Below are 15172 nucleotides of genomic sequence, written 5' to 3' on the forward strand. Positions count from 1 at the left end.
AAAGTAACACATTTACTTCCACTGGACGCATATCAATGGTGGAACCAAATTTACAAAATGTTGCTAAGAACTTTGAAGTATATACAGGTGAGCAAGCATAATATTTTTATAAAAGTTGAAACTGTATTGTATTTTTTATGAATTAATAGGAGAAGATAGTGATAATTTGGAAATATCTTGTCGTCGTGCATTTTACCCAACAGATCCAAAGCGCTGGCTTATATCTATTGATTTTTGTCAACTAGAGATGCGCATACTAGCGCATTTATCGAAGGTTCGTGGTATTCCAGAAGTACTCACTGCTATTAATATACAATTTAATTTTTTGCATTCTTCTTTGAACAGGACCCTGCATTATTAGAAGTTATGCGTACGAAAAAGGATATTTTTACTGCTATAGCCGCAAGTTGGTATAAAGTATCCGATGATAATGTTACAGACCAATTAAGAAATGATACCAAGAAAATATGTTACGGCATTGTGTATGGCATGGGTATGTGTAGTTTAGCAGATTCTCTTAAATGCACTGAAGAACAGGCCAATTTGCTCTCAAGAGAATTTCATGCTGCATATCCTTATATTAGGTATAATTTCTACTTACAAAAACTATGTAAAATTTATTTTCAACATGTATATATATAATCTACTTTTTTTCGTATTATTTTTTGATATAGCTTAAAACCTCATATATTTATATATATATATATTTAAGTAGTAAGTTTTTATTTTATATCTATATTTTTTTGTGTAGTAGATAGTTCACTAATTTTGTCTTTGTCCTATATAATATTCCCAAAACCGCACTAAATTTTCGTTTTAATATATTTCTATTATTGTGATTATATTAAATAATATTTTTTAATAGAACTTATGCAGAGAAAATTGTAAGATTTGCACGAATCAATGGTTATATTGAGACTATAACTGGGCGTCGACGTTATGTGGAAAACATCAACAATGCTGATATAAGAATTAAAAGTAAGTTGCACTTTTTAAAAATATTAACTGCTCTACAGTAGACAACTTATTACAGACCAAGCTGAGCGTCGTGCCATTAATGCAAGTATTCAGGGCTCTGCGGCTGATATAGTGAAAAGAGCTATTTTGCTTACGGAGAAAAATATACAAAAATATAGTTCAGATTTGGGTATTGAAGAGAATTCAGTAAGATTAGTTTTGCATGTGCATGACGAATTAATTTTCGAAGTACCAAAAGACAAAGCAAAACACATCGCTAAAGTCCTAAGCACAACAATGGAAAAATGCGTGCAATTAAAAATACCACTTAAAGTAAAGGTTAAGATAGGAAAAAGCTGGGGGGATTTAAAATAATCTTTTAAATGTATTGATATTTATTGTAATTGTAACTAATCATAAAAAAAACATTTGTATTATATCTACATAAAATATAATATATTATAATATAAAAAAAAATATAATATATAATAAAATATTGTATATAAAAATATATAATATATAAAAAAATATAATATATAATTATATATAATATAAATAAAATATAATATATAAGAAAATATAAAATATAATAAAATATAATATATAATTAAATATAAAATATAACAAAACAAATATTATATATTAGTCAATATAATATATATAAATATATTATACAATTTTAAGATAGGTTCTCTTTTTCCGCCCATTCAGTCCATGAACCAGCATAAGCTTTAGCGCTATAAATAGACAATTAAAAATATTTGTATATTTCTAAGATTTTACATTCGAAGTAATATGTATAACTTACTTTTTGAAACCATGAGATTGTGCTAAGTCAGTGGCACGTTGTGCCCGGCCACCTGCTTGACATGAGAAGATTAACACTGTCTCTTCGGTTGGTTTGTCACGATTGAATGCTGTTTTAAAATCATTTTCAGACATCTTAAATGCTGCCTCTAATTCAGACACTAATCAAAGAAAAAAAAGAAAATAATTAAAACCAAATTTTATATAAAATTGACAAACAAAATCAGTAATTTTAGTTTTTATAAAATGCAATAGATATATTCGAGGTTTATGAGAAAGAAATAATATAACATTATTGTATTAAATAATTAATATATTAATAACAAAAATCAATTTTATTGCAGTTAAATTGATTAGAAAAAAATAAACTATTTTTATAATGACTAATTTTATCGTATGTTATCGAAATTAAACAAATTTCGGTGCTTTTTTAGGTTTAAATAATTTGACAATCTTATCAAGTTAGAAAGCTCATGAATAACATAACGTTAGAGGTGGTATGCATTTATCGTTAAAAAGTAAAATCTATATCATGAAATTGTTTTTTTTGATAACAATTGACAGATGGTTAAACGTTTAAAATAAATACCAACTTGGTTGTTTTATTACCAATATATATATTTATATATAAGTGATATATGAATATGAGTAAAACTCTTTTCTTTTGAAAATATGTAATATTAGTATACATTTTTGTATCTATTCAGTTTCTTTTTATATGACTAACAAATTTTATGTGACCAACCATATTGATTACTAAGACTTATTAGAAACAATTTTTTTTTATGGTAAACTTTGTTTCTTGCAGTTTTTCCTTTTAATTTAAAACATAAATTCAGTTTACATATTTCCAAGAATATATTGCTGAATGTTTTACAAACTCAAGCGTCACAGTTCCAATTTCTCGGTCACACCTATTTAACAGCAAATTTTAGTAAAGAATAAGTATTTTAAACAACTTTTTCCACTATACTATATATAAATATAGCTTAATTCTCGAGACATTGGGTTTCAAAGTTATTTTTAGTTGTGTATGTGTGTTTTTGTTGTTATAATCAATGTAAATAATTAACAATTTTAAACTTCGATATCTAGAAAAGTTAGCTATATCTTCATATAGTATAGTAGAAAAATTTGTTCCAAATAACTTTGAGAGATAAAGGTATAGACATGTCTGAGAAATCGGAACCGCATCATTAAAGCCATTAAGTGGCTATATTAAAAACAAAACCAATCTATTAAAATTCTTTAACACTAGTGTCTCATTCATTTACCAAAGTATGAAATATCTGGTACTATATGTAATTCTTATCTGATTTGTTTAAGAATAACTCTTATGAAAATTATATGTGAATTGGTAGCTATATGTAAAAATATGTAAACAATTGCTTTATTATTTTATATAATTTTGTAATATTTTGTAATTTTGTAATAGATAGATTTGTAATATATTGTTTATAAAAAATATATAAGATTTCATCTTAGCCATTAATTAAATTAAAAGAAACAAGTATATAAAAATTGAATGTATTATAATTTGTATTATGTGTTAGCTACTCCAACTATAATCAAATTACTTCAATTATTCTAACAAATATTGAAGATATATTAGACTAGTTTATATTTAAGCCGATATAAAAACAGGCATGATTGAAATATTTTTCTCACTTATTAGAATTTGCATTTGCTTGGTGAACTTAAATATTCATTATAAACTTTTGGTCAATTGTATGTTTGAAGAATATATATATATTTGATATAAATAAATTTTGTTGAAAGAATTTATTGATGTACTAAAAATTTAGATATTAATTATTTATAATAAAACTTAGAATTTATTGCATTATACGTAAGTCCAGAAATTGATTAATTTTGTTCATAGCAATGAAAATGTGTATTGTGATTTATAAATATATGTTATAGAATAGTTAAGAAATTAGACTAAAATGTATACATAGAATGGAATTATTTTGAATATGTAATATAAAGTTAAGGTGTGTAGTAATTTTACGGGTATTAAAAATGTGTATTATATTAAATGCAGACAAAAAGAATTATTTAAAATGAGTATATAAAACAATTTGGTGATGAGAGATATTTCATTTTTATAAAAAAACATATTTTGATTGTTATTTTAATTTGTCATTTGAAATATCTTCCCCATGTTTCAATCTTAGACTGACTATTTGTGATAAAATGTAAAACCAAACATATTGATATTTGATACTATCTTAAAAGAACACAAATTATATCTACTCGCATGCTCAAATTACAGTTTCTCAATGTAAAAAGTAAAATAAAATAATGGTATTATTATTTATTTATTTATAAATGCATTAAATGTATTGTTAAGGTATTTGATTATTCCTCAGAAATGTTCGCTATGCGTGCCGTAAGACTGAACTTAGTTTCTGTTATATATTTTCAGTATATAAAAAAATTAATATATATTGCGTGTTGGCTTATTTATATATAGTTTTATGTTTACATAATGGAAACGTTTTCAATCAATATCTTATTTATATATTTATGTATAAATAAGTACTAGCCACATGCGAGAATTAAATTTGACCACTTAAGGACAAAGGTAAAAATAGTTATTAAATTTAAAAGGACTTTCTCATAATAAAAACAGTAATTTAAATTACTATTATAGATAAACTAATTCAATACTATTTCAAATAAAAATAGAAAAACAGCTTGAATTTAATATATATATATAAAATTGTATATACACAGAAATATGTGTTAATTAGTTATTTTTAGCAATACCTTTTTTTAAATTTACCTACAAAATTTTCCTGTTGTTATCTACTTATTTAAAAATTGTTATCACAAATACTAATATTAATAAAATGTTACAAATCATACGAACAGTGTTTTATTATCTATACCACAATTGTTGAATTTCAATGGTAATACATTATGTTCCAGATAATTCCGAAGCATAATTTTCTGTGCAATGAATAGAAATTCAATAAATTAAATGTTTTTAATAAGTTTAAATTACAAATGTGTTAATACTTTGGGCCTTACTGTCACAGACGCTTATGTCGCTTCAAACCAAAGGAGTTTCAACCAGCAAGAAGATGATTAGCTCAGATCTTTATGCTCACTTTAGATAAGTAACATTACTTGTAATATATTAATTAAAAAAACTCTTGTTAGTCAATATGACTAGATGTTGTTAATTTGTTTAAATATAATCATTCTTCTAAACAAGCAAAGAGTCACCGTTGTGAGTTTGAAGTTGTGTATCTACACATCAAATAATTATTGTTGTTGTCTACCTATGCGTGTGAATCAGCAACAACATTAACTTTCTAAAAAAGCGAAGAATCGTTTTTGTAAGGATGAAGTTGAACACCTACGAATCAGTAATAGCAAAGCAATAACAGCAAACTCCATCAATTTATTATTATTTCTGTCTACCTATAAACGAACAATAACATTAACCTTCTAATCAAGTGGAAAATAACTTTTACCAACATGTGATATCAAATTTTTAGCGGGAAATGGGTAAATAAGGAACAGAGCCCTGAAGCTATATGCGAAAATCAACAGGCTGCCCTACATAGCACTATCTAACCTCAGAGTAATCACTAACAGCACGGGGCGGTACGTATATCTTATTACTGATGAGGAATACACAAATTAGTTAGTGAGATGGGTGGGAGGGATTCTGCAGAAACCCCCCAGCTAACAAAGAGTAAAAGTGCCCAGGTACACTAACTCGGAAAAGGCTCAACATTAGATATTAGACAAGTTGCATACATTACCCAATCTGTTATAAGGCGTCAAAACAAGGAGAGAGAGAATAACAATAATTGACGACTCAAAGAAGTTTTCAAGGGATAAATTCTCTACACAATAATTGATTCCATTCACGTTAATGGTGAATATAGATCTAGATGGAAGCACAAGTTGTTTGAACTGATATGATCATGACATGATCAGCGTTGACGTGATAGTCATTTTAGTAAGAAAGTAAGTAAAATGTCATTAACAAAAAACATCCAAACTATGTTCATTCAAAAATATATAAAAGGAATAAACAAATTATTTTGTTTAAGTTTGTTAGCTCTTTAAAAATATTTTTAAAAAAATGCATATAATTTTTATTCTCTAAGATATTGAAATGAAGAAGAAATGGTTTTTCCGAAAATTGTTTATTAAATTATAAATTAAAAACACAACTAACTTCTTTTATTTTCTTCACTTTTTTTATAAAAAATGAGACTTAAAATGATTTGAGTTATTTTATTCACAACACCGTCCCGTGTAAATATTAAACTTAACATTAATTATTACTACAACAACTTTTAAAACAACATTATTTTTAGAAATCTATGATAATTTATTTAATTAAAATTATAATTATTTTTTAAGTATAATAATGTTATGTTGCTTACTTGGTATATTAATACTTGCTGGAATCACCCCAGTTTTAGCTAATTCATCCTTGTTTCTAACATCGATAAGATATTTTTCAGGATAATTTGCAATTTCTTTAACTTCTTCGTAAGTTGCCATTGCTATCAATTAATGTTGCTATTGTAAACCGCAAAGCTATAGGAACAAATGTGTATGCCAACGAACTGATTGAACGCAAATCCAACGCTAACTGGAATAACTGAGCAAATTAATTTTTGATGAAATCTGCTTTGGATTTTGTTCACAAAAAGCTCTGAGAATTTAAGTGTTGTAAAATAATAAAAAAAATTAAATTTAATTCTTTACCAAAGCTTTTAAATAAAGTTCAAATAAACATTGCTTATTTATGTAGGATTTTAGATTTTAGAAACTAATGGCATATTCTTTAATCAAACTAGATTTACGCTCGAATATTTTGAATATTTTAAGAGTAATCTAAGATTTTTGTAGTATTATTAGTAGACATTTATATTTTTCATACATACATATACCGAATTAAATCATACCTTATTTGTCAACTCATATAAAACAAATTATTTGAATATAAACTTCATGGTATAAACTTCATCTTGCTACACTTGCTAGATATATAAACTGTTTTAAATTAATCTTGAGTGCTATATTTTTCGCTCGAGATTTATCAATCGAAAAAGAAAATTGCACTAAAAGCATTTAACATGACATAGTTCTGCCATTTAGAAATCGTTTACAGCTTATTTAATGAAAATTGCTCGTATTTGATAAGAGTAATAGTAGTGTTATGTTGCTTACATGGTATGTTGATACTTCCAGGAATCATTCCAGTTTCAGCTATTTCATCCCTGTTCCTAACGTCGATAAGATATTTTTCAGGATAATTAAGAATATTTTTTATTTCCTCATAAGTTGCTGTTGGTATTAATTGTTTGGCCATTGGTAGATAGGGAATTGATGAACACAAGCTCAACACAAACAACGAATATTTAACCAAATTCATCTTTTGTTTTTACTTTATCTTCAAACCTCAACAGAAACACAAAAAAAATAAAAATCTTTAAACAAAAAACACAAAAAAAAACTTGTTTACGTCTTTACCAAAAGTTTAAAAGAAGTTATAGAGAACGTAATTACTTTATATGGTATTTTTGCTTTATTTTAAAGGTGAACTAATTTGATAAACATCAAATTTTTTTATTTTCATAGCACTAAAAAAAATAAAAAAATACTTTTCATAATATATACATTATATAATAACGAATCGTAACTAATTTAATTTTATATGGTAATATAACATGTTACTAGATATAACAATTTTAAAGAAAAATCAAGAAAATGTATTTGGTTTTAAGGCTAAAGTTTTAATTTTTGATATGAATTTAGATACAAATATAAATAAAGTAAATTTTAATTTCAATTTAAACCCGATATATATTTTTAACTGAATATGTTATTAATCAATAATAATTGTTTAGTTTGTTTCCTTTGTACAAATCATTCGTAATATTATAATAAAATAAATAAGTTTAAAATATGAAACTCAGCTCGCAGACTTTTTAAGAAAAAGTTTTTATTATGAAGCTTTATAAAATGTTTACATTTAAAATATAATTTAAACACCATTAGAGTTTATCACAAATAAAATTATGGCAAAAATCACAAAAATATGTTTCTATTTGTTAAGAACATGAATTTTAATATTCTTAAACTTTTGCTTATTTGTCATATTTTATACTACAAATAAAAGGCCAAACATAAATTCAACACTAACCGTGAAAAATTAAAGAAGTTACACTTTTTTAGTCAAAAAACTTTTCTGATAATTTAGTGTTGATAAACAGAAATAGTAGACCAACAAAGGTAACTTGTTGATTCTTTTATTGAAATTACAAGAAACATAGCGTTTTTATAGAGATTTTTTAAATTTCTTTTATACTATTACTAATTTGATAGATTTCATATGATATCAATTAATAATATATAAAAAATTGAAATATTTCCTTTTAGTTTTTTTATGTAAATATAGATATTTAATATAAAATTAATAATATATTATATTATTAATATTATATACTACTATTAGGTTATTTTTGGTTCAATTTTTATTGATGATAAGTATTTTAAAAATGCTTTTTGAACTTAGATAAAAGGTTATTTTATAGTTTTTATATTTTATTTATTTTACATAGATTTTTTCTATATAAAAATAATACCGACGATTTACTTTTTCATCAGCGTTCTTTTTTTTTTAGAACATAGATAGTATACATTAAGACTGAAAAGTTTTCGGAAATTCTCATTTAAAATTCGCGCGCTGTATATTTTTCGATATTTTAAGTTTATGTAGTTTGGCAGCACTGTCCTTAATTACTATGCCAAAAATGAGCTCGATCTGTCAGACAGTTCGTTTACGGCAGCTGTTGAAACCAGTTCACCTCAGTAGTGCGTTGCGAAATGTCTTCGACGGTCGTACGACCGTCCTGGAAGGCTTTGTACCACTCATAAACTTGAGTTTTCGATAAAACTGATTCCCCATAAGCCTTTTGTAGCATTCGCAACGATTCTGCACACGAAATTTCGTTCGAAACACAAAATTTGATGCAAACTCTTTGTTCAATATTTTTTTCCATTGTTTTTTTCGCAACGCCCTACTGAGGTGAACTGGTTTCAACAGCTGCCGTAAACGAACTGTCTGACAGATCGCGCTCATTTTTGGCATAGTAATTAAGGACAGTGCTGCCAAACTACATAAACTTAAAATATCGGAAAATATACAGCGCGCGAATTTTAAATGAGAATTTCCGAAAGCTTTTCGGTCACAATGTAAAAAAGAATACTATTATAGCAAGAATCCACCGAAAATGATAAAATTATAGTAACAATTAACCATGTCAAACTTTCAAATAAAAAAATTCTAATTGTTATTATTTCTAAATTTTGATTCTGCTATAAATAATATAAATTCTTAAAGGAATTAATAAAATTATTAATATTATATAAATAATTTTTTGAGATTAAATAAAATACTTAATTTTCAATACATTTTTGGATTTTTTTTTAAATCGGGATTAATTTATATACTAACAAAAATTATAATATAACATGAATCAACATCATTTATTTACATATTCGTATTTAAATTTAAAGAAAGTGGGAGAACAGTTCCATTCAATTGATTCAGGGGTAAACTGCTAATATATTCTCCTATTTTAAAATTGCACTACAAACTTATCCATACTAATCTTTTTCACAAGAGTGTCAACAATATAAAAACAAATAAAATAAAATCGTATCCAACTTTCCACTAATTGTGTTATGTTATAAAGAGATTAGACTGTAGATAAATGTAATATTATATTTCTTTCTATAACTAAAGTATTTCTAGAGATAAGACGTCTCAACCCCGTCAGAATGACTTCTAATCAGTTAATGACTTACGTTCAGTATAAAATATCTGTTAATACTGCAAAATTTTGCACCATTGGAATCATGTAGTTCTAACATATTATTATGATTATTTTTTACTATTAATTTTCATAGAGTAAAAGTTCTCAGTCCCGTACAAACTATAGATATATAGTATAAGATTTAGTGTCCTTTATACTTTTATTATATGGTAGGAATACAATACAATTTTGTAATCAGGCTCCTAATTAATTCAGTCGTATTAAATATTTCTCTACAGTACTTCTAATCATGTAAAACGATTATGAGGAATACTGAAATTAGTCAGTGAGATAGGTGGAAACTCCTCAGCTATCAAAGAGTAAAAGTGCCCAGTTGCACTAACTCGGAAAAAACTCAACATTACATTACATTCAATTAAATCCTGAATAAACAAATAAATAATTAATTTAATTTTGATAATTTTGTATTTATTAAATCATTGCATTTTAATACAAAAAGTTTTTTTACACTGAATTTATTTGATTTACTACATAAATAAAAAAATATTTAAGGTAATCAATACACACTTTTACTTCAAAAAAATTTTTTCTTTAACTAAATAAAATACTAATATTAATATTGTTTTAAATCATTGCACAGTAAAAAATATATTAGAAATATTAAGAGTAAAGTAATAAACAACGAAAAAATATTTAATTAAAAAAAGTTTTAAAGTTTAACAACATATGAAAAGTATCAACAAATTTTATCTAAAATTTTTTTAGGGCATACATACATAATTTATTTATACAAAATAGTAAATATTTTGGTACTTAATGCTATTAGTATTCATGCTCTGTTTTACAAAATAAATTAAAGCTATAGAACTTTAAAGAAATTTTAATCTCAAACATTTTATTCTTAAATTATTTACATATTAAATGAGCTGACATAAACTCTATGAATTCAAAAAAAGAAGAAAAAAAACTACTATTGCAAATAAATAATAATATATAAATATTTTTTAAGAACATATTTTAACTTATAAAATAGTTATACCGAGTGAAATATACGTATATACAATACAATAAATGTTAACAATCAGTATATTTAAGCAAATGCATGAATACTTTTAGCTAATTTTAATTTACAATATTTCAATTTTTAATTTAATATACAATTTAATCAAACAAACAAATGCTATTTATATTAAGCAGAAGTGCTTGTATATAAATTCAACTTACACAATTTATTTTCTTTTTAAATATAAATATGTATACTCTATATATAAACATAATTCCAAAATATATGACTCTATAATTTTACATGATATATAAATTTGTATATAGTATAAATTTATGTGGGTTAATTCATTATAGTTGCTTTCACAATTTAATTTAAGTTTACTTAAGCTTTATAAGTATTGTAGTAAACAATATATATTATATATAAACAATTTTTAAGCCTATATGCCCTGTATAAAGGAAAATATATATTATGTAAGTGTTTAATTTCATTTTCGTTTTAAATTTAATTTGTGCAATTTTATTTGTCCATGTGTATATGTGTTCTTTAATTTATGCACAAATTGAAGAGGAGCTTTGCGAGAGTGGACTATGGTGTACAGATTTAGAAGAAAATCTCTCATTATATAAGCAAAAAAAAAAAAAACTCGGAAATAACACAACACAAGTGTTAGTCATTGCGATCAACGTTTTGATGGTGGAATCAAATGATCGGGCAGCAAGCTAGGTAATTCATTACCCTCTAATTTAACATTGATTAAGTGGAGTGCGAGTGCAAATTCATCGGAATCAAGGAAGCCATCACCGTCAACATCAGATAACTTCCAGATTTTACTAAGCACAGAGTTTGGTAATTTCGATTTAATAAGTTCTTGTTTAGCAGCTGTAATTAAATTAGATTTGACATTAGTTTACAAATGACATTGATTTATATTATATTTCCCACTTACCAGCTCCTGATATTTTTCCATCTACTGGACCAAGACTTGAGAATATAGCATCTGTACGTTGTTTGTCTTTATTACAAATCCATTCATGTTCTCCATAACCCGCATCAATGCCTTCACCTTTCATGTAACCGAATGGTGACACGTTGTCATCAATGACACCTTCAAAGGCACCACCTGAAAATTAAAAACAAAAATATTTATAGAACATATAGTAAAAATTAGTATGTATATTAGTACAATATGAAATTTAGATGTAAGAAGTTAAAAAAAAAGATAAATATACAATATAATATTTGAAAAATATACTATTTAATTTTAATTTCATAATTCATTCTAACAATATAAGATCTGGGTTTTTGGGGGCCCAAAAAATTTGAGATAGTATTCCATCTAGTTTCTTCGCTGAGTGCGCGGTACAAAAGTAATGGAAGTAAAAATGTTTGAAAACTATGTAAAAGTGTATAGAGGAATGAGGTGTTCGTGATGTCCTGGCCTGTGTTTGAAGTTATTTTTGATAAATATTATTAAAAATTGGGTTTTAAAGGATTATTACATTGTCGTTAATATGGTTGTTCATATGTTTTTTATATTATGCACAAGATTTACTTGTTTTTGGTCATCTAAATTTTATTGTTCTTTTTTGAAATTAGGATTTTTGACATTAAGCACAATTATTGCATGGTCGCACACTGGAGGAAATTAAAGAAAACTTTAGAAAAATAATTCATGTTAAAATAAATAAAATTTTTTCAAGATTACATATAAATATTTATAAAATGAGAGTACTGTAGAATGAGGTAGAACTATGGATGAGAAAATAGTAAGATATATCGAATTAAGCTTTGGTTCAGATGGAGAAATCTTGCATTTTCTAGAGTTAAAGCATATATTGGAAATGGAGGTGACAGTAACTGTTGGCTATATCCTGTTCGCAATTGTGCAAAGACAATCCTTATTGCCGAAGAGGATGTTTTTCGTCTCCAGACATAAAAAAAAATTGGACGATTTACGTCAGTCAGCAATACACAGGTAAAAATATACACCTTCTTTTTGATTATTAAACTAAATCATATTATTTTGTATTTAGTTTGTTATTTTAAATTAATTTTTTGGAAACATTCGATCATTTTCTTTGTTAACGGAACTATTTATTTCAAAATTTTGTTGTTTTAGACCAAGAAGTTTTTCAATTCTAGAGAAGTCTCCTTGGTAAGACGAAAATGGAAAAGATACACTTGATTGTTAAAGACGAATGTCTGTCGTATTTAAGCCCGATCGTTACTGGAATTTAAGTTTTTAATTAACCAATTATATACAAGTTTTCTATAATAAGCTTTTAATAGGTACTATTTTCTACTATGTGCGAGCAAAAAACATTGAAACAAATTGTAGTATTAAATAAATTTTACTTTAGAGAACTATGCCAACAAATTGAGATATTTATTTAAAAAATTTGATATCGCCTAATAGTAAAAAAAGAATTTTATTACACTGGTATAGTGTTACTTTTTAATACATAATTTTTCATACATATGTACGTGCATATAACTAAGGCGGTATTTTTGTTTATAAAATAAATTTAACCTATTTTCATAAATTGCTAACATAATCAAAAAGTTATACGATATTGATTTCCAATTGAATTACTGCCCATTACATAGGTTAAAGTAACAATCTATAAAAACCTCGAACTGAAATTTAAATGAACGTACTTTTTATTGAATTGTTACATTGAAAAAGTTGAATTGCCGCGAAACGTATGCGGCTGGTGGCTTGAACGATGCTCAATTAGTTGCAATTGAAATCGCTTAACGTTACTTGTTTTCTAAGAGAACTATTTATGGATTACACATAAATGATTTGCTTTATAGAAATATTTTATATTTCCAATTTAGTACTTATAAACATTTAAATGTTTTGTGATTTAAATATTTTTATCATAAGTATATTGAAAGGATTTTTTAAAGTATAGTGAAAAGTCCAACAATCTACATAGTGAAAAGTTCTACTAAGTATCGACTGATATCTCATTTGCCATAAGTATGCACTAATATTTTTTGTTTCTAGTTTATAGATATTAATTCATTATAATTCATTCAGATCACAAAATAACGAAAAGTGACCTATATATGGAAGATCCAGTTCAATATTCTCACAGACAGCCAGATGCAATTAACAATACAACTAAATAAAGTTTAAAAACCTATTCAAAGTGTCCATGTGGCTATGAAGTGCAAATTCTTGCCCATATATTCTGCAATATCCTAATTAAATACATTAAATTCTCCTAATTACATATTTTGTCACTATATATTTTGTTGTTTGTTTAAGTTTACAAGAAATAAAGTATAAGGTCTTTTAGAATATTTTTGTTTTTTTTAAGAATTAAAGACTATTATACAAAGAAAGATCAAAAGGTCAACAAATATTTGAATCCCACTTTTTGTAATTTTAATGCAATATTACTCACAAATACATATTATTATTAGAAATATATAACAAAATAAAAACAGAAGCTTCTAAAGAAACAGCACTATGATTTATATGGACTTATCGCAAGCAAATAATAAAACAGAAGACATTTTGCCTGTATAAAGAAGACCAGCACTGTTTTCATTAATTACCACCTAGTATTGATAGAAAAAACTAATATAATAGGGATTAGCATTTCCAGTGAAATAGAGCGCTCGATTTTTGACAGCAACTAGCCAAACATGACATATTCGCTATCTGGTAAAAACCAGAAAAGATTTTATTAAAAAGGTTTGGGTCAAATCAAATTTTGACTTAATTGCATTTTTAATTCTTAAGTTTGTTTTATTCAGTCAGATACGTCATATATACTATTTGGACTATTCCGTAATATCGAATGGAATTGTAAATAAATGATGTACCAAATTGTGGTCAAACAAACATAAGTAACGTTGAGTATTAATTCACATCAGAACACCAAAAACAATAGAATAAAAGTCTAAAAAATCGTAGGTGTTATCGGCATATAATGGCTTGCTGCTTTTAATTTTGTAGTAAGCAATAAAAAGTGTATTTCCAAGAATAAAGTGTATTTAGAGAATTTCATTAATTTGTAGATTTTGATTATCTAGTAGCAAAAAAGATCCAGTGCAAAGTTGGAGACGTCTAACTCAAATAGAGGAAGACTAGTTCTTGATTAGTTTATTTTTATATCCAAACCTCCAGTTATTTGTTAACTAGAGCTTTGTCACTGTCATGGCACCATAATCACTTCGATGGTTATCGACCCATGCCTAATGACAATACTCGGACACAGTGAAGGCTAGTCACCGAAAAAAACGCCCTACACAACTATAATCTATCTGAAGCATAATCTACCCCCATCCGCAAATATAACTATATACAATACAATTAAATGTTAGAAAATATAAATAAATTAATATAAATAAGAATATTAAACATACAGCCTAATTTCCGTACGTTGGTGTTTCTTTGTGTGAGAGGCTACCATATCAATAGATATTCGAAAGTCATTAGTCCAGTCCTTTATAAGAAGGAGAAGTTGTGTGTGTGTAAATAATTCAATAATAATAATAATAGAGATATGGCTAAATCGATTCATCTTACACTTATGTTGCGGATTGATAATATAGGGGCTTCAAT

The 15172-nt window shown here is 25.8% G+C and overlaps 3 protein-coding genes across 3 annotated transcripts in view; 1 reads left to right on the forward strand and 2 right to left on the reverse strand.

Moving 5' to 3' along the window:
- The first annotated feature begins 6 nt into the window (after positions 1-6).
- On the forward strand, positions 7-1332 carry LOC119676590 (DNA polymerase theta-like). Its single transcript, XM_038087834.1, has 5 exons — positions 7-87; positions 150-274; positions 346-584; positions 866-978; positions 1034-1332. The coding sequence occupies exons 1-5, from the start codon at positions 36-38 to the stop codon at positions 1330-1332; spliced, it is 828 nt and encodes a 275-aa protein (XP_037943762.1). The 5' UTR covers positions 7-35.
- A 264-nt stretch (positions 1333-1596) lies between these two features.
- Positions 1597-6400, reverse strand: LOC119682905 (rhodanese domain-containing protein CG4456-like). The gene is made up of 3 exons (XM_038096446.1): positions 6177-6400; positions 1766-1925; positions 1597-1694 (listed from the first exon to the last, which is right to left on the reverse strand). Exons 1-3 carry the CDS (start codon positions 6295-6297, stop codon positions 1637-1639), a joined length of 339 nt encoding a protein of 112 aa, XP_037952374.1. The 5' UTR covers positions 6298-6400; the 3' UTR covers positions 1597-1636.
- Positions 6401-11037: 4637 nt separating this feature from the next.
- The window catches only part of LOC119677632 (EH domain-containing protein 3), a 35210-nt gene continuing 31075 nt past the window's right edge, over positions 11038-15172 (reverse strand). The window contains exons 3-4 of the mRNA XM_038089068.1: positions 11537-11710; positions 11038-11469 (exon numbers count right to left, since the gene is read on the reverse strand). Of these exons, the coding sequence (XP_037944996.1) occupies positions 11270-11469; positions 11537-11710 (374 nt within the window). The 3' untranslated portion in view covers positions 11038-11269. The remainder of the gene's footprint in view (positions 11470-11536; positions 11711-15172) is intronic.

Source organism: Teleopsis dalmanni, chromosome 2 (assembly GCF_002237135.1).
Source record: "Teleopsis dalmanni isolate 2A chromosome 2, ASM223713v2, whole genome shotgun sequence".
Lineage (NCBI taxonomy): Eukaryota > Metazoa > Arthropoda > Insecta > Diptera > Diopsidae > Teleopsis > Teleopsis dalmanni.

Bases quoted from the DNA above. Each gene is read 5' to 3' on its own strand.
- LOC119676590 (XM_038087834.1), top strand. From the start codon at position 36: ATGGTGGAACCAAATTTACAAAATGTTGCTAAGAACTTTGAAGTATAT. The intron at 88-149 runs GTGAGCAAGCAT...ATGAATTAATAG, and splicing joins GAACTTTGAAGTATATACAG to GAGAAGATAGTGATAATTTG. The intron at 979-1,033 runs GTAAGTTGCACT...AACTTATTACAG, and splicing joins TGCTGATATAAGAATTAAAA to ACCAAGCTGAGCGTCGTGCC.
- LOC119682905 (XM_038096446.1), bottom strand. From the start codon at position 6,297: ATGGCAACTTACGAAGAAGTTAAAGAAATTGCAAATTATCCTGAAAAA. The intron at 1,926-6,176 runs GTAAGCAACATA...TTCTTTGATTAG, and splicing joins AGCAAGTATTAATATACCAA to TGTCTGAATTAGAGGCAGCA. The intron at 1,695-1,765 runs GTAAGTTATACA...GTCTATTTATAG, and splicing joins CAATCTCATGGTTTCAAAAA to CGCTAAAGCTTATGCTGGTT.